At 46.1% G+C, this 27,241-nt stretch overlaps 1 protein-coding gene across 2 annotated transcripts in view; it reads right to left on the reverse strand.

Moving 5' to 3' along the window:
* Nucleotides 1-27,241, reverse strand: part of INTS2 (integrator complex subunit 2) — a 1,100,863-nt gene that overhangs the window by 856,078 nt on the left and 217,544 nt on the right. For both annotated transcript variants that reach the window (XM_069615090.1, XM_069615089.1), the window contains exons 10-13: nucleotides 17,888-17,959; nucleotides 17,686-17,800; nucleotides 16,908-16,976; nucleotides 105-239 (exon numbers count right to left, since the gene is read on the reverse strand). In XM_069615090.1, the coding sequence (XP_069471191.1) occupies nucleotides 105-239; nucleotides 16,908-16,976; nucleotides 17,686-17,800; nucleotides 17,888-17,959 (391 nt within the window). The remainder of the gene's footprint in view (nucleotides 1-104; nucleotides 240-16,907; nucleotides 16,977-17,685; nucleotides 17,801-17,887; nucleotides 17,960-27,241) is intronic.

Below are 27,241 nucleotides of genomic sequence, written 5' to 3' on the forward strand. Positions count from 1 at the left end.
CATAACATTAATTTTCCAATTTCAAGAAATATGTAAATGTATGCACAGTCAGTTGTATAAGTTGCAATTAATAAAAAATTATAATTAATAACAGATTTGCATACCTTAATAGAAACTTTGTGCTTTGTAAATGATCGACTTCTTAGCAGCTGGTAGATGCAGTGAATGGGCAGAAAGCCTGTGATGGTGGCAGTCAGGTTGCTGGTTACAGGAACTCTCACTGCATGTGCTGTCACAACCTAAGGTGAAAACCCATAGCCATAAGTTTCTGGTGCTCGGAAAAGAGCGTTATAGTTTAGTTGGCTTGCAGAAGCAAATAATTTGCAGAAGCAAATAATCAAAGATGTTTCTACTGTGGCTGTCCTATTATTCAACTCCTTTATCTCTTCCACCGATGAGTCACTATACAGCAATTGCCCAGGACCAAAATGTGAACCACAGATTTCCTGGCATACTCTCACTGGCCCTCCGCTATCACCAGCCTGCTGTAGCACCACAGAGACATTAATGGTATACTGTGAAGAATCTACGGACCATTGACATTTTAAGATGAATCACTCACACTGTAAGGTGCATCCTGCAATTCTGGCACACAGCCCCGAGTATTGTTCCATTTCCCTATACCCTGTCTACCAGAAGTGATGTTGAAAGTCGTGAACTGTACCTCTGACAAAAAAGGCACTGAAGGTTACTGTTAGGAGGCTTCCTCTCTGTCCCTATTTTCAGGAAGCGAGAAGGGTCCACCCACAGCTAGGCCACAGGGATACTAACGGGTAGAAAACCCACCGTTTACCCCATGAGCTAGCGCCCTATATGTTTTGCTGGATTTCTTGGGTTTTGGCCATTATTTGTCCTCCCAGTCAGAACTAATCCAAAACTGGACAGAAAGTGACTTTGGTTTTGTGTGGCCTATCATAAGAGTCTTAATGCTCTCAAATCTAGTTTCCAACTCTCCCTCTGTTCTCATCACTCCTGATCTTTCTTTCTCTCTCTTCTCTCTCTCTCTCTCTTCTCTCTCTTCTCTCTCTTTTCTCTCTCTTTTCTCTCTCTTTTCTCTCTCTCTCTCTCTCTCTCTCTCTCTCTCTCTCTCTCTCTCTCTCTCTCTCTCTCTCTCTCTCTCTCTCTCTCTCTCTCTCTCTCTCTCTCTCTCTCTCTCTCTCTCTCTCTCTCTCTCTCCCCTTCCTCTCCTCTCTCTCTCTCCCCTTCCTCTCCTCTCTCTCTCTCTCCTTCCTCTCCTCTCTCTCTCCTCTCTCTCTCCCCTCTCCTCTCTCTCCCTCTCTCCTTCTCTCTCCTCCTCTCTCTCTCTCTCTCCTCCTCTCTCCTTCTCCTTCTCCCATTAAAGACATTGCCAAGAAAGCCCACTTTCAGCTGCACATCTTCAGAAGCATTCTCCCTTTCCTCACCTTCCGCCAGAAGCTCAATGTCTCCAGGTTGGACTACTGCAACAGCCTCTTTCTCAAACTGCCTAACTCCTCCTTTCGCCCCACTCAACTAATCCAGAATAGGGCTGCACGACTTATCCTTGGCCTCAAGCCTAGGGATCACATCTCTCAAGCCACAAAATCTGTCCACTGGCTCCTGGTTGATGCGAGGATCAAGTTCCAAGGTCCTCTGCATCATCCACAAGACCTTCTGGGGCCTGGGACCTCGCTAATCCAACTCTCACTCCCTAAATACCCCCCTACTAGAGTCCTTCTGTCTTCTCACTCCAACTGTCTGCAGATAAGACTTTTCCTAGCAGAGAGTGGGGGGTAGATCTCTCTCCTCTGCACTTACCTCCCTCTGAAATGGCCTCCTTGCCCCTCTCAGACTTGAGACGGATCTCCTTAAATTCTGGAAGCTTCACAAGACCCTCCTTTTCTCCTCCACCCTTTCTCTCCCCCTCTCCTGCTTAATTCCCCCTCTGCCTCCACTGAAAGACTGCCTGGTTCCCTCAGGTAGATTCTACAGGGCACCAGGACCTCCTTGACCAGTCTAGCCTTGTACTTGGTCTCCGCTGACCCCCCCCCCCCTCATGCCCCTTTCCTGCACTTGCCGTTGGGCTCCCTCCCCCTGCATTAGCATGGCAGGGCCTATTTTAGGGGCGTTATCCTAAAGTTCTACTGGTAGGAAGACTTTAGTAAGCTATCCCAGTGGTTTGTAGTTCTTCAACTCTTTGTATCAGTCTGTACTAACTCAGGACCTTGGTAGAGTGGCAGAGCAGTCAGGCTTATTTTAAGAGAAAGATGGGAGCTGTAGGTAAGTACACTTAACCCAGTTAGACATGCACATCAAAGAAGCACTTGCACTTATAATTTATATAAAATTATATATTTATTATGTATACACACCAGAATCACTTTAAATACTTCAGACGTTTACACTACAACACTTCGGAATACTTAAGAATACAGTTCAAAGGGCACTTTGACTTTTGTGTTAGTTCGCGGTTTCATTTGTAGCAATGTTCAAAAGGGTAAAGACAACGTTATCGTATTATCGGTTATTACGCGCACCTGCGGATTCTAACAGTTCATACGGTAATACATTTACTCTGCAAACACATACAGTAAAGTCACTTAAAGGGATGAAAATCGTTAGTTAGTGTAACATTAGCTTGGTTCAAGGGTCTAGAGAGGGGTTCTTCGCCCAGTGAGTCTTAACTCCCAAAACGCAACCCTGGCTAAAGGCAGTTCGGAGAGGGCTCAAAGTCTTTACAAGCAGCAGAAAATGAAGAGTTCATGTGGATTTCTTCCAGTGTCTAGTGTTATAGAAGCAGCAAGTTAACAACTAACAATTGAGAGCTGTTAAGGACTTGATGAAGGGACACAAGTAGCGGCTTGAGTCAGAGGTAAGAGGGGGTGACCCTGGACACCTAGATGCTCTAAACGCTCTGGAGCGACTTCTTGGAATCAGGTAAGCAATACCTTTTTCCCCCACAGTACTTTAGGTTAGAAGAAAATGTTCATGCTGGATGCTCTGTGATGTTGCAGCGAACAACCCAACCACAGATTCTTTGGTCTGATGACTGAAGGCAGGACAATAGAGAGGGTCTCTCAGCAGCAGTCTCGACGGAGGACCAGGGGCACGACTTTCAGCAACTTCTTGTTTCACTCTGCGGTTTTGGTGCCTTTTCTAAAGCATAAACAAAGGACACGGATAGCCCGGTCAATCTTATTCACTTCCTACAGTCCCACACTCTGATGAGGGTGTCTGGACGAGTTGGATCGGATCTCTGGAGTGTCCTTATGCTTTCAGCAAAGATTTTGTTACTCACCGCCTGTAGGACTGGCACTGCTGAGTATAGTCCAAAAAGGACCCCTCAGACCGGACTGCCTCTCTTGAGGCGGCTCTTTACGATAATGGACCCCCTTGACTGTGTTAAAATAGAACAGGCAGGTTGGTGTATTACCCAAAAGAGCGGGGAAAAACCACACCAAGCTGCCAAAAAAAAAAAACACAAGGTACAGGTTAGAGGCAATTGTCATGATGCCTACCTCCAAGGAGCCAGGTCCGACCCAGCAACCCCAGAGGCAGGCATCATCCCTCCCCAGGGAAGTGCCAGCGGCCCCATGCTGGGGCCCTTTGGACACAGTCCTGGCGCCTTAGGCGCCAGGCTCATGTTGGACCCCTGTCCTGGCGCCTTAGGCGCCAGGCTCATAAAGCTAGACATGTGTTCAAGTGTTTTAATGTGCACTTACCTGATGCAGACCATGCTGCTACATCCAGGCCCTCTTGAGGCCTGAATGGAACTACTTTACCTGTGGGACTACTTTCCACCTGGGTGTGGTCGGGGAAGGATACATACCTGATCGGTGGAAGGGTACATGCCTGGAACTTCTTCCAAAGCTATTTAAACCACGCCCGATCAGCAACTCACAATTCGCGTTGTTCTGCTCCTGCATCTGGACTTCAGTCACGCCTGTCAGCATCCTGGGTCGCCTGCAAAAGGAGATAAGAGGGAATTGGAGAGAAAGAAGACCTTACCTGCTAAAGCTGCATCACGGGGACATCACACCGACGATCCTGAAAGGGAAGACATCATTTTAAAAGCATTTCGTTTCGATGGCTGCAGCGCTGCATTTCACTCACCTTTCCTGGGCGCCTCCTTCTTCAGCAGCGATCATCCGGATCCGCACCCACTTCCCAGAGCCTAGAGAGAAAAGACAAGAAAACAAGGTGAGAGAAGGAAGGGAAAAAGGAAAAGCTCAGTTTCCTTCTAAGACTTACATGTTGGGTCATTCCCATTTCATTTCGGGTCCTGCCGCTTCCAGGCATTCCGGACCCCGGCCCCAATGGGGAAAAAAGACAAAGACATTGAATGAGCGAATGCAAAGACATTACCTGAACGCTCATCCAGAACTTACACTTCGGGTCGGCGCCATATCTCCGGCATTCCGAACCCCGGCCCCTAAGGGGAAAAAGACATAAGCATTAGCGCTTGCTGCAATAAGACAATGAACATTATTATTAAGCTTGAACTTTTGAACTTGCAACAGAACTCTTACAGCGCCTCACCTGAATAGTCAAGCTTATATTGAACTCCCATCAAACCTCCAGTGAAGTAACTGGGTTTCAACGCGCCCCTGCATCAGAAGCAGGATGGAGAACTCATCCTTCCAAACCCTAAGGTGAGACTTCACGGGGAATCGTGGAAAGGTATTGAGGAGGGTTGGAAGGGAGTGGGAGGCTTGAGCATTATTCCGTCAGTAGGTAATACTCCCTTTTCACGCACAGGGGAATATTCCTGCGAGCCAGAAAGCCAGAGTAGAGGGGCCCTTCCTGTCCATCATCAGAGTCCTGCGCTTCACCATTGAAGAAGCATCAGCACTCGAAGCCAGACCTGCGCCTCCGTGGGAATCAGGCGAGCGTGACAGCAATATATCAGAACATAAAAGGATTGATGGAGATCTAAAATGTGGGCAAGTACCTGAAAGAGGTTTGGCAGCTAGTGGTTTAAGAAGAATTCTAAAGAGAGGAAAGAAAAGAAAAGGCTCAATGTTGGGAGTTCTATTTAGATGGGTAATACCGATAGAAAACTAAGGAGAAGGTCTTACCCCCTTATGGATGGAAAGAGGTCCAAAAAGAACACAACAGAGGTATAAAATAATAAACAGGTAAGGTTAGTAGAGGGTAGCTTCCCGAACGGCATGAGGGTCGCAACTAGGTTCGGGATGGTGCAAGGAATCAGCAGAGCGTCCAGCTTGCACAAATGAGGTATCCACAAAGTCTATCACAATAATCCTTCACAGAAGACTGCAGTATGTAAAGAAGACAAGTCACAATGGCTGGCAAATCTTACTGTAGTTAGTAAGAAGATAGAAATCAGGAAAAGGAAGAAGCAGTAGTCCGGCCAATACTTGAAATGTCAACAGAAGAACTGGATCAACAAGTGTAACGTAATACACAACCAGCGGGGAGGAGTGACGTAGTCGATAAGGACAAGACAACAGGCAGGTCAGAAAGCGTTCCGAGGCCGGGTTTTAGGTAGTCTTGAAAGGAGGAGAAAAAACTGGCCGGTAAGGATAACACGAAAGGCAGGTCCGGAGGCGTTCCGAAGTCGAGTCAACAGCCGGCAATTCCAATGGCAGACGAGGGGCGCGCGAGATTCAAGTCAGATAAAGTCCAGGGTCAGGCACAGGAATAATCCAAATAAGCACACACAAACAATGGAGAGACTAGCAACGCTAATTAGAAGCGCTGTGTCTTGCGTGACATGTGTTTTTATGTGGCCGAGGGAGTGTCAGAGTCAGCTGATTATGAGACACCGCTTACTCCTGCGGCGTGGTTTCCCCGACAACCGCCAGCGTCTCCAGAACGGGGAAGCAAGAAAGGGCACCCGTCCTCTTTGAAGTAGGGAACGCTGCAAGCCGAGCAGAGCCGATCGGTGCCCATGTGTAACAGATTTGGTCATATTTGTATTGGGGTTCTGCAGCTCTGAAAACTCTTAGGACCTCGGGAGATGGCCCAATTCAAAGTTAGTTCCCACCAGCTAAAGAGAAGAAGTCATCTTCAGAGCTCCTCTGTCGCGCAGAAATCCGGGTCAGGACAGCAGTGGTCGATTCACGGTGTTGCAAAGGGTCTGCAGGCGTCTCTGGTCGTCGTCTTCTTCGGTTACTTCAGATTTCAGTGATCGACTTGCTTTTCACTCCAGAAGCCTCACCTTTTATACAGTCCCAGCACACACTCCTCTGCAATCTCTCTCAGCATTTTACAGAGAGGGGCGTTTGGCTGTCCAATCAAGGCAGCCAGACCTCCTGTGGGAGCTGGTCCTATTCAGGCACTCTGGCAGCCAAAGGTTAGGGGGGGTGGAAGACTCCTCCCCCCACTTCCTACTTGCCCAGATACTCTGGAGCCTAGGTGGGGACACCCAAGGGTTCCCTCCAAAGGAAAAAAACACACACACACACACACTGACCTCCCTTTCCCAGCATGGTAGAAGAAGGGCTAACAAAGAACAAACATGCTAGTAATGGCGAAAAAAGAAGGGATGCCCCAAGTTGGTACTTGGGTGCCCACATTGTGCACTACCGAGGCTATGGACAGACTGCGGTATAAAAACTACACAATAATTGGTAGAACACGTCCACTGCCACCAGCCATAACTAGGAGATTGTCTATGTGACTAAAAAGTCAACAGAGAAGAGAGAAGGGGGATACTAGGTATCTCTTTGGCTGTGCCAATCTTTCAGACTATAGAAATTTGGGAGAGATACTAATACTTGAGAATTGTAGTTACTCGAGGATATAGAAAAAGAATCTTAAAGGAGGACCCTAAGGGTCCCCAGCAACACTGCCCAGAAGCTGTGTGCTGCTGAAGTAAAAACACAGATGCCTTTGAGAGCTATGGAGCAGACAGACACCATAGTACAGGTAGAATACAAAGAATAGAGTTCCAAAAGACAAGCTCACAAGAATTAATGAGTGGAAAAAGGCTCTACTCATTCGGAATTGAAAGAAAAAGGTCCAGAAGTCCAGCAAAAAGTGCTGGAGGTCTCACTAGGAGAGGGGATGAAGCATAACAATGATAAATCTCCCTAGCAGCCTGCACCCCTTGAGCCCATCCAGCCCTGTCTCTCACACCTAGCACGTGGACGTTCTTCCCCTGCACTCTCTTCATTCCGCTGGCACTTGTCCACCTGGCCTCCCCTTGGCACTTGCATAATCTGTGGGCCCTTCCGCCCTGACCATCAATCTGGACAGAACATTCAGCTCCCAAGAAAGAAGGGGCAGGTTTGCATTCTGGGCAAATGTCCAAAGACTCCTTTCAGCCTATGTGAACATAGTGAGGGTGACATTGATGTGCATGTGAAGTGGGAAACCAGCGGATTGTAAGTAGGTCCTCGCCAAGGCCAGAGCTTCATCTACTCTCAAATGCTACGGGCACAAGTGGAAGAGGTTCGCTGTTTGGTGCCGTGCTCAGAAGATCGACCCTCTACGAGTCACTGCTCTGCAGGTGCTCCCGTATTTGTCATCGTTGGCCAAGGCAGGACTGGCCCATGCTTCCATCAAAGTTCATCTGGTGGCTATTTCCTGCTACACCAGATCTCCTGGACGATTATCCTTATGATCGCATCGTTTGGTCAAGGAGTTCGTCAAAGGACTATTTCGCTCGTTCCCGCCGGTGAAGGCTCCGGCCCCGGCGTGGGAGCTCAATGTGGTGCTTACTAGGTTCATGGGTCCCCCGTTTGAGCCTATGCATTCGGCGCCACTGAAGTGTTTGTCATGGCAAACAACTTTTCTTTTGGCCATCACCTCCACATGACGAGTGGGAGAGATCCAGGCCCTCTCTTGTAAACCACCTTATTAGACATTCCACAAGACTAAGGTGGTGCTGCGGGCGCACATGCCAAAGGTGCCGTCAGACTTTCATCCAAACGAGCTCTTGGTGTTACCTGTAATCTTCCTGACGCCTTCATCGCCGGCTGAGAGGACTTTGCACTCGCTGGATGTGGCTAGAGCGCTGAAGTTCTATGTGGACCGCATGAAGCGTTTTCGGAAGACGTTGCAACTTTTTGTGAATTTTGGCCCTGTGAACCATGGGAAGGCCTTCTCTAAGGCTTCCATTTCCAGATGGCTCTCTGGCTGCATCACCCATTGTCAACGGTTGGCGAACCGACCGTTGCCTGGCTTTCCGAGAGCCCATTCGACCAGAGTGTCGCTGCAACTATGGCGTTCCTGTCTGGTATGCCCCTGCTTGACATCTGCAGGGCTGCTACGTGGAGGTCGACGCACACCTTCACAAAGTTCTACTGCATCGACAGGGATTCCAGGGAGGAGTCCAGAGTCGGCCAAGCAGTGCTGCGCAACCTGTTCGCTTGAAGGTGAGCCTGGTGGGGAGGTAAGAGATGCTTAATGTTGAGATGCTTAATGTTGATCCTTGCCACCTCCCATGGTTGTGCATTGCTATGTATTCTTTATTCACAAGCATGTGAATCCATGCTGGAGAAGGAACAAGTTACTTACCTATAACTGTTATTCTCCAGCATGGGTCTGGCATGGATTCACATGCGAACCATCCCACCTACCCCTCTCCGGCTCTTCTCTTGGTCCTACTGCCACGTTACGTGCTACCAAATCTGAAGATGGCTGCCAGAGGAGGGTCTTCGGTAGAGGGCAGTCATTGGCTGGGGGCAGTATGACCCAGAGACCAGTGATTGGTTGGTAGGAGAAAAACAGTTCAGAAGTGAAATAAACTGATTTTTTTCTTTACCGAGGATTCCCAGCCTGACAACGGAGAATATTCATGAGCATGGGAATCAATGCCAGACCCCATGCTGGATAATTAAGCAATTGTATAATCAGTTCACAGGAATAAAACCCCTAACCTTACGAGTCCAAACCTAAGTTGAATGGGGTTTTGTGCCGAAAAGTTCAAAGTACCTTTAAAAGATGGGACAAAGTTAGGAAGTGTTCCTGTGGATGTGAAGATTGCTCCAAAAGTCTTTCAAATGGATAAGTAACGAGATTTTCCGAGCTTCTAAAGCAGCTTTTTCAATAAACGTTTTAAAAGCAAGGGAATGGAATATTGATCAAAGTTCTTCACAAACATTATAATGGGGGAAGATATTCACCGCCCTTACCCAAATTGTCCCAAAGGACTTGCTGGCAGGTCGAATGGGATTGATGGAGTGGAGAAGTGTTAAGGGAGGTATGTTTTCCCTGACATTGGATTCAGTAGAAGATGCCCAGAAGATGCTTATGCAAGAAGTTTCCGGACGGGTCCAGGAGCTGAGTGCAAAATGCTGCAGGCATGGCTGCAGGACTCTTCAGGACACTCTACCAGATGGGGGATGGCCGGTCCCAGCGATAGTCACAGCCCACGGGCAACAGCAGGCATCTCTCCAGTCGTGAACAAAGGAAGCCCTCCAGAATAAGATCCCTGTATACTGAGACGCTGATACTTGGCAAGAAGGCGACTTGTAGGACTAGCTGTGACTACCAAAATTCTGGCCAAAAACACAGAATGTCGATGCGTCCGACAAAGTAACCACAAAAGGTGCTGGACAGTCCACTGGGTGGTCCAGGGACACTTTCGAAGTCTCCAGGACCACGAGAAGGCATTGAGACTGGTTGGTCCCACCAGTCCAAAGGGTCAAAGCACCAGTAAGGGTCTTCAGAGATCAGGTAGTCCAGCAGGGCTTCACCGGGGCAGCAGCAAGAATGGTCGCAAAGCCTCTTCAGGATTTGTCCTGAGGTCTTCAGTCATCTGCACAGCTATGCAGGATACTTGGCTCCTCTTCGGATCTGCTAGAATGGCTGCAGGACTCATCTTATCCTAAATTCAGACGAGTGATCAAACTCAGCCCTCCAGCAGCAAGGATCTGCACCAAGCATGCACAACAGGAGTGGTGCAATCAGGGACCACCGTGGGGCCGACTCATGCATGCACACTAGACTCACTGGCACACACTAGTTTGTGGACTGGAAACCAAACAGTCCCAGCCCGCTTCCTGGGCCCATACACCCATGGCATGCACTAGCCAGTGAAAACAGAAGCTCTACCGGGCAAATGCATGACCGTAAAAGGGAATTGCTGAAAAGGCAGGAAGAAGGCCAAAGAAAAAAAAAAAAAAAGAAATTGCCAAAGAACAAAAAATCTCATGGCACGCCCATCTTTGGCTACTAACCACTGCTAGTAGCCAAATGCAGTAAACACAAATGTGCTAGCTAAAAATATACCAAAAACCATAAAAAGGTATATGCTGCCATCGGCTTAGGCACATTTAAAAGTAACCAAAAATGTCTTGGTTTAAGGGTGATACAAAAGTATCACTTCTGCATTGAAAGATGCAGTGTGCAGTATGAAAAAGTTACACAAGCAGCTAACCTGTCAAAAGAAAAGGGAGAATTGCCTAGCATTTCGGTGCTGGACTGCCCCAGTGCAGGAAAAACACTGATGGTTCAACATCCATTCATCGCGTTTTCTTTTTTGCAGAATTTTTTGCAGCTGATTTATAACGAAAAAAACCATTGAAAAATATGGTGAGAGGGGGGAAAGAGGGATAAAAGGTGTAGGGGGGCTTGGGGAATAGATTGTAAATAGGTGGGGAAAAGGGTTTGGGGGATAACCCCCCCAGAAAAAAAAACATTTGAATAGTTTTTGCAGTAAATAAATCAGTGGCAAATAATGCCGCGAAATAAAAACGGATGATGGAATGACATGGAGCCAGACTGATATGTTTTGGATATTTCTCCTCTGTGAGAAATAGTGAGCTAAAGACTTTGGGTAGGGCTATCGTAACCGGGACTAATGTCTAGAAGGGGGACTCCCAGGACCCCCCTTCTTTTTTGCAAAAGAAAACGGAAACACTGTTTCCCCATACTGACAGTCTGAAGGACTAGTCAGTTTCCCCATAACAAATGAGCAAAAAGGCCAGGGAAGTGTCAGGACAAGGTGTAAAACAAAAGCAAAAGGAGGGAAAGTTGCCTAAAAGAGAAATCTTTCCCTGGTGGGTGAAAAGAGGATAGAAACATTCACTGGGCATGAACCCAGCTGCACAGTAATTGAGCCTCGGCTGAAAGGATAAGAGCTCTGTTGACGCCCCGTTTCCGGATGCATAACATTGTTGTGGTGTTGTACACGAACACCCGTACTACCTTCCCCTAAAGATGCAGCAGGAAACTTTCGAGCCCCGAACACTGCCCCAATATCTCCAGAGCGTTGATGTGGAGAGATTTGTCTTCAGTCGACCAGAGGCCTTTGGCGTGGAGATTGGCAGTGTGGACAACCCAACCTTCGATAGATGAGTGTCGTTACAGTTGCTTTATGGTGCATGTTAAGATGGATTTCCAAAACCAGCGCTGGTGGGAGGATTTGGGAGGGCCCCCCCCCTATGGTGAACTGTGAAGACACTGAAAAATTAGTCAATCCAAATCAAGGTGAGGTAGTTACTGAGAGTGGCAATGCTTAGTCTCAGTAACGGTGTGGGAGTGGTCTACGGCTACAATGAGTCGACACAGAGCAACACCAGTAATACAGTTAGACAGGTTAAGTATATACAATTATTTATTAGGCCTTTAATTACACACTAAGCAGATAAAAATACCAGGCAAATATTGACAAACAAAACCCTTATAAAACTGATTCATACATTCACCCTTAGGCGAGCTAGACCAGCATTTGAATCAATGACAAGTGCTATACAGGTAAGCAGTCAGATGCATGGAAAAAGACAGTACTCTTAAGAATAATCACACCACAGCTCCTCTAACTCTTATAAAGTCCAACCCTAAGATGATTTGGGGCGCAGGGCTAAAACAAATCACTAGTTCCAAGTATACACTCTTCAGGTACGTTTATATAAAATGGTTGTCCTGCAAGTGGTTATGATTAATAAAAAGGCACAAAGTTATAAAAATGTTCAAGTAAAGTTCAGATTAGGACTAACTCAATTCAACACATTAGGATAGTCCTAGGGAGGGACCCTAAACCCAGGTTCCACCACCAAAGGCCAGGTAAGAGTGAGTTAGGGCCAGGTCTTTATGCCCTTGTTACCCTATGGCAGACAGGGAGGGGGAAGCATCAGGTATGTAGACTTACTGTAAAAATAGCATATCTGGCACCAGCTTGACTTGGGCACGTTGAAGAAGTAACCAAAAAGGTATTATACAAAAGACATAAGTGGGGCGGGAGGATAGCTCTTGGGCAATGCGTTTGTCTTGGAGACAAGACAATGCAGAGCAACACAGGTGTGAATCACGGTCCAGCGCTTAGAGACTGGTCTCCAGTATTAGGCAAATTATAAAAGATTAACTAATTAATTGTACTGCTCATTTTGTACCCTGGTCAGACATTTGGAGGTCAGCAAGGCCTTCTGCTTTATTTCCCCGGCCCGTTGCTCACTCTTGTGGGGAAACCGACTAGCCCCCAAGACTGAGAACTGAGAGATTTTGTTTCTGGGAATTCTTGTATTTTCACAATTGTGCACATCACCTACGTGCAGTTAGGATACTGTGTATCCGTCTAACTTTTTGCCTAATGGCTTTTTGATTACTTTGACAATGTGCCTAAAACGAGCTTGTGGCAGCAGTGGGCAATAGAAACCCCAAAATAGGAGTTCTGGCTTAACACTGCATGCCCCAGGATGAAAGGGGGCTCTTCACCTTTAAGACAGTTCATATTTCTCGCCCTGACACAATGATCATTCCATGACCGGTCTCCATCCAAAAAAGTACAGTTGTCTGGATACTGTATTTTACAACACTAGGCATACCATTTTGACATACTGCCAGAAGAAAAAGCCTTCACAGAGCCAAAATGGTTATAACTATATTACTGTCAACCAACCAGAATCAGTAAAGGTGTCGGAATAACGGTATTAGCCCAGGGAGACTAAAGGACATCTTTGCGTAACGCTCATATTTTGTGGCCCTTTGGGGACCATTATGGATCACAAATGCCAAGAGTCAAGTCTCCAGTAAGCTCTGGATGGAACATACTGGGGAAGAATAGAGCACCACAAAGGACAAGAAAAATTGAGGGGGCTCACAAAACGTAGCAAAAGAGGACTTTCTTCCTTCCAGTAACTATCAGCGACAGGTTAAATTTCCCCTCAGGGTTCCAAGTGACATTTTTTATTTTATTTATTTGTGATTGGTTTTGTATTTATTTTGTTGTTAAGAGTTACTCTCTTAACCTACCTTTGACCTGCCTGCTAGCTAACATTTTTCCTTTGCCCTATAACCTGTCTCTGTCCTTCACTTCCTCCATTTTAGCACTTCATCCATCATGGTCACATCCCGAGCACAGTTGGCCGTACCATCTACCTGCACTTAATGTCCAATGTTGGTTGTCCTTAATCTATGTATCTCCACTTATGCATTGTCCCTGGTGACTGTTCCATTTACTCCCCTCCACAATCTGGTCAGAAAGTCCCTCAAACTCTCCCCATTGTAAGAAGCGTACTGCTTCCCGTCAAATCTGATTTATCTATTGAACGTTCTTTTGTGATCAAAAGAGCATTGTTCCTCCCGTATATCAATAAATAAAGCGCTGACCTAGCCCAAGAGCAGCAGAGCAGTGTACAGAGTGTGGGTAGCCGGCATTTGGGCTGGCATATTTTTAAAGTAGCGCAGTACTGTGAGGTTTGGACATCGGTATGTGCATCCATTGGAATTAGTTCTTGGTCAGGTGTTGTGGAAAGAGTCATGTTTTGAGAGATTTGCGAAATTGGAAGAATTGAGGGGGCATTCCGAGCCGACACCAGGATCAAGTTCGAGAGGGTGGGTGCATGACAAGAGAAGGATTGTTTGCAAATCCTCTCTTTGTGGAAGAGTTGTGATTCATGCAGGTTGGTCGATTTGCTGCGCGAGGTGCGTGCCACCAGATATGTGGAGCTTAACTGCCAGGTAGACTGGTGTGCTACTCAACTTTGAAGAGGATAAATGCAGCCTTGAACAGTATCCTGCTTTGGAGTGGAAGCCAACGAAGTTCGCATAGGTTGGGGATAATTCGGTCAAATTTCCTCTCCCATAATACAACGTACTGAGCGTGGTGGACTGCTTTTTGTGGAGCCAAGTGATCAGCTGGGAGTCCTGTCAGAAGAGCATTTCCCCCATTGATGCGCAAGGCCACACGCGCATGCACTACGGTCCAGAGGTCCTGCGGCACGGTAAAGTGTTTGATTTTTCGAAGGGTAGACATTCTGAGCCAGACTATTTGGGCCTTCTTTTCTTAGCCATCTGTTTCTGGAAGGAAAGATTAAGGTCAATGGTGAAGCCTAAGAATTCTGTTGAGTCCGACAGATGTAGATCAAATTCTTCTAGGCACATATAATTGAGCTGTTGAACAAGTCGTTTTTAGCGGGCAGACCAATGAAGACGAATTCAGGCCTGGATGGGTTTAGTTTGTGGTAGGCAGTCTAACATCCAGGACTGGATGATAGCTAGAGACTAATGATGTCATGCGCGTTATTTATTCTCATGTACAACTGAATATTGTCTGCGTATTAGTGAATGTCTATATTGGTATCTTTGAGAAGACTGCCCAGAGGCTCCATGTAAAAAGGATTGGTTAGAGGATGGAGCCTTGTGGGACACCACAGGAGACCTGGAGTCAGTTATAACGCAACAATTTCATCTTGACAGCCTGGTGTCTGCCTCAGAGGTAGGAAGTAAACCAATTCAGGACCGTGCCAGAGAATCCCATCCTGTCAGCGAGGAGGGAGAGAAGGATGCAGTGGTTGATGGTGTTGAAAGCAGTTGAGTGGTCAAGGAGGACAAGGAGGCATGGGTCGCCCTTATCAATGATTTGGACAGCATCTTCCATCCCCTCAATCGTGGCTGTCTTGATGCTACACTTTGGGCGGAACCCTGACATAGTCATTTAGGAGGTGGAGTTGTTGGATTCTGTGCATCAACTACTTTTTCCAAGATTTTGCCAATAAACGGGAGGTTCGTAATGGGCCGGTAGTTGGCCAGGTCATCTGGATCTAGGGTTTGTTTTTTCAAAAGAGGTTGAATAGAGCAGTCTTGAGGGTGTCCAGGAATAACCCTTTTGCGAGGGAGGCTTTGATGATGCTGATGAGTGCATTGAGCGCCGGGCCCATCAATTCTTTAATTATGGAGGCCGGAACAATATCATCAGAGTAAGAAGTAGGGCTGAAGGAGGCAACCATTTTTAGGAGATTCGGGGGAAAGCGAGGAGAGAATTTGGTCCAGGGGGGCCAGTGTGCATCCCAGGGTGCAGGGGAGGCTAATGCTTAGAGAGGTTGATTCCATGGTCTCTCGGATTTTGTCTATGTGTTCAATAAAAACATGTGTTCAATAAAAACATGTGTTGATTCTGCCTAATTTTTCTGGATTTGCTGGTACCTCGGGGGTCGGGCGAGGGATTGGTACAGTGCTTTCCTACTTCAAATAGGGGTTTTGCTCCTGTTAGAGGCTGCCGCAATGGCGGTGGAGTAGTAAGCAGTTTTGGACTGGGTTTCAGAATCCTACAGTTTGCAGGCAGGATTTGAGGTTTTTGATGTCTGCCGGGTTATGGGTTTTGGGCCGTTTCTCAAGGGCTCTAATGGAGCCTTTGTTGGAGGCTAGATCGGGGGTGTACCATGGGGAGGATGGTTTGGTCCGAGCCCATCTAGATTTTAGAGGGGCATAAGTGTCCACTTTATAGGTAGCTCAAACATTGCTCTTATTGTCTATCATAGGTGACACACATTGACCCTTGGTGGAATACATCCCCTTAGTTAATAGTTACCAACCTCCAATTCTACATATAGTTGTTGACAGGTATTTCATCAAGTGAATTAGCTAAGGAGAGATCAACAGACATTTAGGTCTGAGTTCCGTACAAGTGAAGGAGCAGGCATGTCTTCAAAGCAACTCTGGACTTCATTTATTCAGATTTGATAAGGAAATGCAGCAGAAATGAGCTGCAGCGGGAGGAGCCTTGATGATGAAGACGCCTCCTAACATGCACATTTTATTTAGTGAGAAGCCAGAAAATTATGCCAGCCTTCGGTGTCTAGTCAGTTAGAAGATTTGTAATGCTTTTTTGAATGTAATGGGGAACCTGGCAACGGATGGTTTTGAGATCTGGTACATGATCCTATAATCAAGTTGCTATTTCAACATCGGCCAAAACAGTGACTTAACGGCAAGCCAAAGGTAAAGTAGGTGGCATAGTTCTGGGCCCTAAGAAGTTTATGCAACATTTTGAGGGGACAATGAAGTGGCAGCATAGGTTTCACTACAGTTGTTGAGCCTGCACACAACTACTGAAAGGACAAAAGCAATCCACTGTTGAGTCAAGACAAGAAGCAGGATCCTTTCAGAACGCCAGGTAATATAAGACTTACTAACTGCATTAACTAGTGGGATAACAGACAAATATGACCACCAGATTTTCTACTTGAGGTATGGGTGAGGCATTGAACAGCAATGTAGTTTTAAATTACTATCATTACCCTTCAATGGAAGCTTCTAAAGTGTGGTTAGTCATTCTAAAAGGCTTACTCTGAGCACCCAGGACAGCAATGCAAAGAAGACAATTCCACATCAGGTAAATTTATACAACACTTGGCAAGGCTACTTTTCCAGTTAAATCGATAGTATGCACAACTCAAGCAAACTACACAGACAGCTGCTAGCATAAGTTTCATACAGATATCATCATCAGAGTCTAATCCTAGTCTCAAACTGTACCGAGAATCATTGTTGTTCTCCAATGCTTCCTTTGAAAGGGTTTGTTTTGGAGGATGGGGAAGATGTAAGGTTAAGAGAAAGAAGTGTTGCAAACGGTTTCCATCTTGGGGATGAAAGTTGCTCCCACCCCAAGCTAATTTTCCACTGAGGTTAGAATTTCACACGTCCACTTTTCATATGGGCTTGTCAATCCTAGAGTTCATTTGTGCTCATTCGAACATGTGCATAGTCATTTGGCCAAGTTGGGCAGTAGAAAAGTGGTCACCAGTTTAACAAAATACCTGCTCTGTAAAGATCTCCTGTGTGAAGATGGTTTTCATTCTGCTGAGTGAACTTGGTTTAATAACAATCTGAAAAAAAAGAAAAACATTCATACAGTACTGCGTTTGCTTTCATCGTATTTCTACTGCATGTTTAAATAAACTACTCAACACTATGAACATACATGTCTAACAGAGAAGTGATGGGCTTGTAACCTCCAAACAAGGAGTAACAGCACTAGTCACAATAAGGAGAAAATATACATTGGGGAAACGTCCAAACCAGAATTATTCAACTTAGTCCCTTTAATTCAAAAACCATATGGAAGAAAGCTGCAAAGTGTGCCATTCTTGTTACTTTCACGCTGGAGCATAACAAAATGATATTCCTTTAGCCAGTACGCAGTGAAGTCCTGTTGGAGAAGTAATGCATGAAGCCATCAGTGACCAGATTATCTAATGTGCACCCTTGCTAGAAATTGAACAAATACACTTTGCACCAGTTTTGATGGCTAGGTAGAACTAAACAGGTATTCTCCCAATCAGTATTACCTAAACACGTTTGCAATAAGTTAAAAGAAATTCTGTTTTGTTCATTGTTTATTGAACAACATTAAAATGTTTTTGCTTAATGTATGCTTATGTTGTGCAGCAAACTTAAGATAACCAACTCTATTATCTACGATGCAAACAGAAAAACGGGTGCTAAATTAATTTGCAACATTATGTTGCACAAGGGCAAGCTTTAAATTATCTGGCCATAGAAGTTCTGACATGATAGATGCAGTTTAGAAGTTACCTTCATTCCCAAAGTAGAACAGACCAACTCGATGATGGCACTAAGCTGGTTGCTATGGAAATACATAGCAACCAACAGCAGCATCTCACCAAAGGATGCAGACACTCCGGCAGTACTGTGGAAACACAAAGTGATCACATGTAACTTCAGCTGCGGGATAAAGGAGGCTACAAATAAAGTATTTAGTTTAAAATAGGCTCACCTTTCAAAATAAGCTTCTTCCTTTATCATCCAGCTCAGCCACATTACCATCAGTTGCTCCTGCTCGGGAGTGCTAGATGAAACAGTACAAAAAATATAAATGACAGCGTCGAGAAATCTTAAAGCAATAATGTATTGTTCACAGTACTGAATAATGTAACAGGCTGTACGAAAAGATTTTTTTGTCCTGCTTTCCCTCCATATTTATTAATCTATTTTATTTATTTATTGCATTTGTTATACGCCCAAACCCTTAGGTATCACGGCGTAGTTACAGAAGGCGTGAAATCTCTGGTTAGAACAGGAGGAAGGAGTACAACGCGACACATAGGACATAGTACATAAACACTAAGAACTAACCATCATCTCTAGTTAATGCAAGTGAGGTAACAGGCATGAAGGACAGTGGGAGACGTGTGCCATGGTAGGAATGAGGGTAGGAGGGAATGCTGGAAGCAATAAGTTAAGTGTATGACCTCTTGTATTAGTATTTGCTGAAAGCCAAGTCTTGAGGGATTTTTTTAATCTGGGGTGAGAAGATTCATTTCTCAACGCTACTGGGAGGGAATTCCAGGTTTTTGGGGCTAGGACCGGAAAGCTGCTGCCCCCTGCCCTCGTGAGTTTGAAGCGGGGGACTCAGAGTTGGGAGTTGTTGTTAGATCTCAAAAGTCTTGTCGAGGGGTTGGGGGTTACTGTGTTGTTGAGGTACACAGGGTCCTGCTTAGCTAGGCAAGTGTGCATGATGGTTTGAATAATATTCTTGCTTTGATGGGCAACCAGTGCACATGTCTTCTTGTATTGGCTGCTCTTAGCGCTTTATTTTGTAGAAGTTGGAGTTTTGCCAAATTGGATTTTGAGGACCCTAGTAGTAGTACGTTATCATAGTCTAATTTAGACAGAATAAGCGCACGGGCGAGAGTGATACAGTTGTGTGAAGTCAAGAATTGGCAATTTAGCGCTATAAGTTTGGCAGTGTAGGAGATTGAAGAAGAGAGAGTATTGATGTGCTTGGACATGGTTAGATTAGAGTCCAAGTAATCGCCCAATGTTTTAACTTGGATGATTGTCGGGATGGGAGTGCCTTCAATGATGATGGAGGCGTAGTGGAGAGATTTGATTTTAGTTGGGGCACCCACAATGAGGATCTCCGCTTTTTCATCATTGAGGCAGAGACTGTTGTTTGCCATCCAATTTTGTATAATGGCATAGATGTCGTTTATTAGCATTCTGTCACGCACTTAGTTCCCCTGAGATAGGAATTAGGGTCTGGGTGTCGTCGGCAAAATTGGTGTAAATGATACCCATAGCATTCAAAGCAGCAAAGAGAAGCTTTTTGTAGGCATTATAAAACGTGGGCGAAAGACATGAGCCTTGTGGAACGCCTATGGGTACAGGAATGGGATCTGCAGATTCTTTACCTATGGTGAAAATCGAGGTTCGGTTAGTGTTATGCTTGAGCTAAAACATGGCGCTGATACGCAGTGCATTCTGGGAGCGCTCGGAGCCATGATGGATATTTATTTCATGCCGCAGTGAAAAGCTGCACTCATTTTGCTGAGAGCTAGATTCACGATGCTGAAGAAAACATGCTTTCCAAACCTGGTATGCAGTGAAGGACATTTCTGCTGGGAAAGCTAACTTTGTTATGTCTTGTTATGAGCTACGGGACTGTTTTCCGTGGTGTTTGTTTTTAGAGGAGGGAGGCACTTTGCTCCTTGAGGTTACTGTCGGTTGACCCAGCTGGCAACCAACGGCTGCTCATCAATGCGCAAGTGCGTTGCCAGAAGGTTTGAGAAATTGCTACCCCTTTTTGAAGTGTCCATATATGCGGAACCCCTGAGCAGTCAGGTGAGACTTCAGCGGGAGGGGGGACGCTTCCGTCCGGCATACCTGTGGGCTGTTGTGCTCTCGGCCTGGCTGTTATCAGGGTCTTCCAGCCGCTTCTGGCGAGATGAGGAATCCAGTTACGCTCACGGTGATGTATTTTCTTTTGAATTCTCTGTTTCTTCTGTGATTTATTTCTATGTTATCACTGGTTGCTTCTAAGCTTTGAATAAATAGCCGTGTAAGTGCTCATTATTTTCTAAGAGTGTGTGGTTGCAAGTTATTGCGTCTTCCTGCGTTCAAAGTATTGGCTCTGTAATTGCACTGGTGATTTATGACTGTCCGAGCACTCTGGGAGAGCAATACAATTAGCTAAGAAGGATTTGACCCAAGTGGTGGCTTCTCGTGAGAAAAGGAAGTTTTCAGACAGCGTGGTGCAGAGTTTGTCATGGTCAACCAAATCAAATGCAGCTGATAAATCTAACAGAAGTAGGATACAGGGGTTACCTGAATCTCTAATGCAATCCATTCGGATTTTTAAGTCCAAAAGAGCTGTTTCTGTGCTATGGCTGGGCCGAACGCTGGATTGTCGTGTTCCTAATAAGTGGTTAGATTCTAAGTGAAGTTGAATTTGTGAGCAGGCTATTTTGTCTATTATTTTCAGGAGGACGGGGACAGTAATTAGTGGGTATGGTGGGGTCCAGGGAGGGTATTTTCTGGAGAAACGTGGCCCATGCTTCTTTAACATTGATACATTTGTTTTGAATGATGCACTGACGAAATCTGTAATGATAGGAGAAACCGTGGGCGTGCATAATTTAATAAGTTGGGCTGGGAAATAATCTCCTTTGCAGTTTGAGGATTTAAGTCCTGCAATAATCTCTTGAACCTGTTTTTGGTTGACCTGAGAGAAGCTGAACTGCTGGCCTGTTATGTTCAGGTTTAAGTCTTGGGGTGGCAGAGGTGGGCATTTGTTGGCTAATAGTTTTTGTTTGAGTAGGATTTTGTCTTGAAGCTTTACAATTTTTGCAGCTAGTGCATTCTGGATTGTTGTACACCATTCTTTACTAGCTGTCATTGGATTGGTCATAGGGATGGGTTTTCCAATTCTCGTAGCATGGTGAACAACTATTTCATATTTGAAGCAGCATTGTTGATGTGAGAGTTCAAGGCGTTTGCTTTCAGTTCAATAACAGCGGTTTTGTAGTTACTGACCTCCTCTCAGAGAGATTTGGCAGAGTCAGGTGTGGGGGATTTCTTATGGTTGTGTTCTAGAGATCTTTTGTGACACCTAAGCGATACTAATTCTTCATTGAACCAGAAATTTGAGTTTTTAGCTTTGCGTGGGATTTTGGAAATAAGCAGAGCTAGAGCATCAATGCTTTTTTTCAGGCACTCTTGGTAGGCGATAGCAATGCAATTGGGATCTGCATTCTGGAGAGTATGGGGCAGGTTAGCTAGGACCTCAGCCAGCACAGGCGAGAGGTTGTCAAATGTGAGGTTACGTGTATGTCTCATTTCAATGGGGTTTAGAAATGTGATCCGACCAGTTGATGTCGGTGAGGGACTCGATTGATAGGCATACGTTTTGGGTCAGGACCCAGTCAAGGATTCTCCCTTTTTCGTGCGTGGGTTGAAGCACGAGTTGAGTGAAGTTCATATAGTGCACAGCGGAAAGGAGGGAACTGATGACCCCGAGGATTATGAATTTTGTGTTAGGCTTGAGATAGGGTGTAATGGCTAATGGTAAGTCTACCTCCGGGTGACTAGAGTGGTTAGGGGCTCTATAGATTATGAGGACGTTCGTGGTAGTTTTAGTAGGAGCAGTTCATAGCCCTCAATGGATTCGAAGGAGCAGTTTCTGAATTTGAGGCTGGATTTGTAAATAATGGCACCGCCTCCTCCGATGGTGTTAAGGCGGTCTGGGACATCAACGGGATACCCCAGAGTTTTGCTATTGTCTGTAACCTGTTCTGGCATTTGGAAGCAAGGGAAACCTTTTTACTTGACTTTCCTTGCTAGGCTCATCTATTTTGGAGACATTGATCAGTCCCTATGAATATCAGCACAGGAAAACTCTAGTCTCCATTATAACAATTTTTGTTTATTTTTCCCTGCACACATCACCTTACTGTGACGTGTGGTAGGGGCACTTTGCGGCTACTTTCATGATGTGTCCAGGATGGGCAGCTGGCACCTGAAACTTTAAACTGTTTTCGCTTATTTTTTGTGTCTTGTACGTTTGCATTTTACTGCTTAATGCCTTTCAGAGTACGATGTACTCTAAAATGGCTATTTCACGGGGGGGGGGGGGGCCTTTTGAAAATCCTACCGTACAAGTGCATGACAAGGTGGTAAGTGCAAGCGGGAGGGGGTAGAGATAGGAGTGGGGTCACCCAAAGGATGGGAGCGGGCAAGAGCTGGGCAGGCCAAGGCAGCAAATGCCAGGGGAAGACGGGGGGCAGGGCGGAGGGAGGATGAGTGTGGTGGACAGGGAGGACCAAGTTGGACACTAGTCCGGGAAAGGGAGCGGAGTGCAAGTGCTGGGAAAGGATGCTGGGGGGACTGGTACGGGGTGGTCTGGCTCCTGTAAGACTCTGAAGGGACCATGCCCCAGTCGCTGTGGCAGATGGAGAGTTAGCATGGGAGGTGGAGAGGGAAGGAAGAAGAGAAAAGGAAAGTATTGAGAAGTTTCCAGAACTTAAGAAGATCTGGCTCAACTCTGGGGTGGGGCGGGGGAGTGGTGGCGTTCCAAAGATATCTACCTCCCACTCTCTGCTTTGGAGAAAGGTTTGACCTACAGAGAGTTGATGTCAGAAAACCGAAGGACTCCGGTCGGGAGATTTTTAGGGTGGGAAAGCTAGATGTAAAGAGGTCCCAGGCCCCAGACAGCCTTGTGGATGATAAAAAAGGGTATTGAATTTGATCCTTGTTGTCACCGCGAGCCAGTGGAGAGATTTTAGGGCTGGAGAGATGCAGTCCCTGGCCTTCAGGCCAAGGATAAGTGTTGCAGTCCTATTCTGGATTAGTTGAAGGGGGCGAAGGGAGGCAAGAGGCAGCCTAGAGGAAGAGGCTGTTGCTGCAGCAGTCAAGCCTAGAGAGAACCAGAGCTCTGGGGACATTGTGCTTCTGGGGGAAGGTGAGGAAAGGTAGAATTCTCTGAGGAGAGGCAACTGATAACTGGACTTCTTGGCAAGGTCCATGATGTGTGGAGAGAAAGAGAAAGGAGTCAAAGAAGATCCCAAGGTTTTTTGCCTCACAACTGGGTGAGGGGAGAGGACCCAGGGAGTCTGGCCAGAGAGTGGGGGGGAATCAAGGAGCAGGTGCCTCAATGAGAAGGATCCCCGTCAAACTGGCATTAAGGACAGCCACTGGCAGTTTGAATGGTGCAGATCCTTACCATTGGTGGATCTGGCTGTGACTACAGTCCAAATCCTGGTAAAATGGCCTATGGTAAATGTAACCCAAGCCCCCACAGTACCTAAAGAGTGAAGTTAAAAATGTAGCTGGTCACCTTCTGGATACAATGATAAAGACCCCGATTCCTGCTCCTTGGTCGTGGTGACGAAAGGGGGAAGCTTCGGTGGGCTTCTGCAGTGGCACCCTAGAGAAGGGGTTGGCAGCAACAGATTCAGCTCACTGCAGCAGCTCTTTGTGCCTTTGACGCCTTTTTATTAGTGCCAAGAAGAATCCAATAAACGCTGGCTGGATTCTCCCCGATTACTCGGTCCTGAACTCTGGTGAGGGGACTTTTGGTGAAGAGTTCCTGCCTCTGGAGGTCCACACGGATGCCTGCAAAGTTTCAGCATTCGATGTTCGCAAGACGATGCACTTACAAATGATCCACGTACCCAGGGTATTGTTGTTCGGCGCCCGGGAAAAAGGGCAGGACATTGGGGGATGACCCAAATTTCTCTTGAGGCTAGTAGGCCCCACCAGCCCAAGGGAGGAAGTCATCCTTGGCGGAGCTTCCCCGTTGAGATGAAAACAGGGTCAGCACAGCTGCAGGGCTTCACAGGTACTTCTGCGGTTGTTGAAGGTGCTGCTGGCGTCTCTGCTCGTTTTCTGATTCCGATTCCTTTTTCCAGTGGTCGATTCTGCCTATAGTACAAAAACCCTCCCCTTATATGCTGGAACCAATTCATTCAATGCTATGGAGCCGTCAATCATCTGGGGGTCGACTGTCCTGCCCTGGCTGACCCTTCCTCACTTTCTGCCTTGCCAGAAACACTGGAGCCTGAGTGAGCTTCAGGGGCGAAGCCCGCCAAAAGCAAAACTCACAAAAGACCAAATTCTACATGAAATAAGAGAGCCGAGAAGGAGCTGACAAACAGAAAATGTCAATAAAAGAAAACGGGGGCAATTTTGAAAAAATAGTCACTCATGGGTTCTGTACTGCAGCTTAGAAACCAGCCTGCCAGTAACCTGCACAAAAGGTAGAACAAGTATCCACTGCCACCAGCCATTTAAGTTTGTTAGGCAGTGTAACAAAAGGTTACATGAGTAGTGGAAGAAGAGTTACAATGTAAGCCCCCAGCCTCCCACATAAGGTGGTGCATGCTGGACCCACAAAGGAAAAGATAAGCAAGATAAAAGTTGACTAATCTTGGGAACTGTAGTGCTCACAAGAGAATGTAATAAAACATAAAGAGAAGGCCAAGGGACTCCTCAGTGACACTGCACAAAGGGTGCTGGGTATTACAAAGTCATAAACAGATGCCCGTCTTAAACATATGGAGGTAAGCATACTCCACAAAAGCAGTACAAATCAAAAGCCAATAACAGAAAAAGAAGGAGTGAGTGGTAAAACGTTCCACTCACCCAGGAGATTAAAATCAAAAAAGTCCAGCAAAAGCGCTGGGGTCGCTCAGGTTAAAGGGCATTAGCACAGAAACTGAAAATAGTCCCCAAAACCTAACAACCAGAACCAACAGCAGGCAATTCAACCTACAGTGACCCCCAGTAGACCCATCAAGTCATCTGGAACAATCAGAATCAGGGGGTAAGTAATTGCAAAGCATTTTTCTTCCCATGTCCTCCATAGGATAACATTGAGAACAAGTCTCTTTGGATCCTTTCATTCCATTCCACAACCTTTTGGTCGTCAAACTTGGGTAGTACCATCTGAAAGATAAGAACACATTTTACTTACCTAGTAACTTTGTTACATCTCTTCTTTTGAACAATCACCAACAAAAGTCACATACCTGCTACAGAAACATTCTGGGGAAAAGCAATGCAGTTCCTGTGACTTTTGGACACAAGGTCCATTCTTCTTAGGGCTTCGATTGCTGAAGTTAGGAAGTATCACTTGTGATTTGGTTCCATCTTTAATATATAATTTTACTTACCTCCTGTGCTGATTTAAGTAATTGAATGTGTTTTAAGAACCTATGGTGAGTGTTTAAATGTTTATTTAGAATTGTGCGATAGTATCACCTGCTTGTTTCATTTTTTTGTGTGTTTAAGGCCTAGAATGAATAACTGTATTTTTATACATTCCTGTCTAAATTGAATTATTGTGTGCTTCACTGTGCGGACTCATTGTGGACCTCTGACCCCACTCACATGCTCCCGAGAAGAAAAAGTTACTTACCAAACTGGTAACATTCTTTTGACTGGATGTTCCTCCAACGTATTCCTCATGCATTACATGTAATATCCACATTTGTGCTGCTTCGGAAATATTTTCAGCAGAGGGTGTCCTTGCGTCGATGGCATTAGGTCAATGTCCCTTGACGGCCTCCGTCAAGGGTGACATCATCAGATGTTATAAGTAGCACGCACGGCACCCTTAGCCTTAGTTCATCTTTTCCCCTCCTCACAACATGTGGCACACATGCCCAGAACACAGCATCGACTGCACTTAGTCTTGCGGGACGAAAGTTGTAATGGCATGGGAAATTCGAGAGGGGTAGGCTGGGAGGTCGATGAGGAATACGTTGGAGGAACATCCAGTCGAAAGAACGTTACCTGTTTGGTAAGTAACTTGTTCTTCAAATGGATTGTGTCCTCCAACATATTCCTCATCTATGACAGACTCCCAAGGCAGTAATAACGACTGGAGGAGGGGAAAGAATTTAGACATATCCAATTAAATGGCAGAGTAAAGCACTGCCCTACCAAAGGCAACATCCTGAGCATGGGAAGTATCCAGGGAGTAATGCTTAACAAACATGTGTATAGAAGACCACGTAGCAATGCCCCTGGTGGAATGAGCCCGCAGACCCTCAGGAGGTTCCTTACCAGCCAACCGGTAGCATTCTCAAATAGTGAGGATAATCCACCTAGACAAGGTCTGCTTAGAAACAGCCTGTCTTAAACAGTGTCCAGTATACCCCACAAAGAGCTGGTCGTCCACTCCGAGTTTAGCCATCCTGGAGAGATAAAAGCTCAAGGCTCTTCTAGGATCCAACCTATGGAGCCTTTCCTCTTCCTTACAAGGATGAGGATGATAGAAAGCGGGGAGTATCACCTTCTGACTCAAATTAAATTCGGACACAACCTTAGGTAAAAAGGACGGACGTACTCTCAATACAACCCTGTCCCTGTGGAACAAAGTAAAGGGTGGCTTAGAAGAAAGGGCAACAACTCGCTCACTCTTCTAGCAGATGGGACTGCAACCAAGAAAACAGTTTTAAGTGTCAACAACCTTAATGGGCAGGAGTGCAAAGGTTCAAACGGAGCACACATCAGAAATTGTAAAACCAAATTAAGGTCCCAGACCGGCACCTGAAACGGCGATGGCAGGAACACATTCGTGAGCCCTTTAAAAAACGCAGTGATCAGTGGAATTTTAAAATAGGAGCATTCCTCTCAAGAGCACTTAAATAGAGACAGCGCTGCCAAATAACCTTTAATGGTGCCCACTTGAAAACCCTTGTGGGCCAAAGAAAGCAAGAAGGAGAGAACCTCCAGAATCAAGCACTGAAAAGGGTCCACATTCTGTCCTCTGCACCAGTCGCAAAACTTACACCAATGGCAACGGTACAGGGACTTTGTTGCCGTCCGCCTAGCCGAAAGCAACACCTCCATCCCGTCGTCCGGGAGGTCCCAATCCCTGTATCTCAACCTCTCAGAAACAATGTGTGAAGGTTGAGAGTCTTGAACTTTGGATGGAGAACCCAACCTTCTTCTCGCGAATGAAGATCCTCTCGTTGGGGAAGACACATTGGAGGACAGATGGACATGTCTAGAAGGCCCGGGTACCACGTTCTCCTGGCCAGAGCAATGAGGATCATGCGGGCCCAGAACCTTCTCAACCTCCTGAGAACATGAGGGATGGCGGGGATCGGAGGAAACACATACAGTAGCGGTAAGAGCCACGCCACGACGAACTCATCTTCTAGAGCTCCTCTCGGAGGAAATTCCCTTGAGCAGTACCTTTCGCACTTCCGGTTGGCACCAGTCGCAAACAGGTCCACCTCTGGGGTTCTCCAAAGGGTGAAGATCTCCTGAAGGACTTCCTGAGCTAGTTCCCCCTCGTGGGAGACCGCGCTCTGCCTGCTCAGAGCATCCGCCGCCATGTTCT

The sequence above is a fragment of the Ambystoma mexicanum genome, chromosome 9 (genome assembly GCF_040938575.1).
Source record: "Ambystoma mexicanum isolate Mex_15411 chromosome 9, UKY_AmexF1_1, whole genome shotgun sequence".
In the NCBI taxonomy this organism is placed as follows: Eukaryota; Metazoa; Chordata; class Amphibia; order Caudata; family Ambystomatidae; genus Ambystoma; species Ambystoma mexicanum.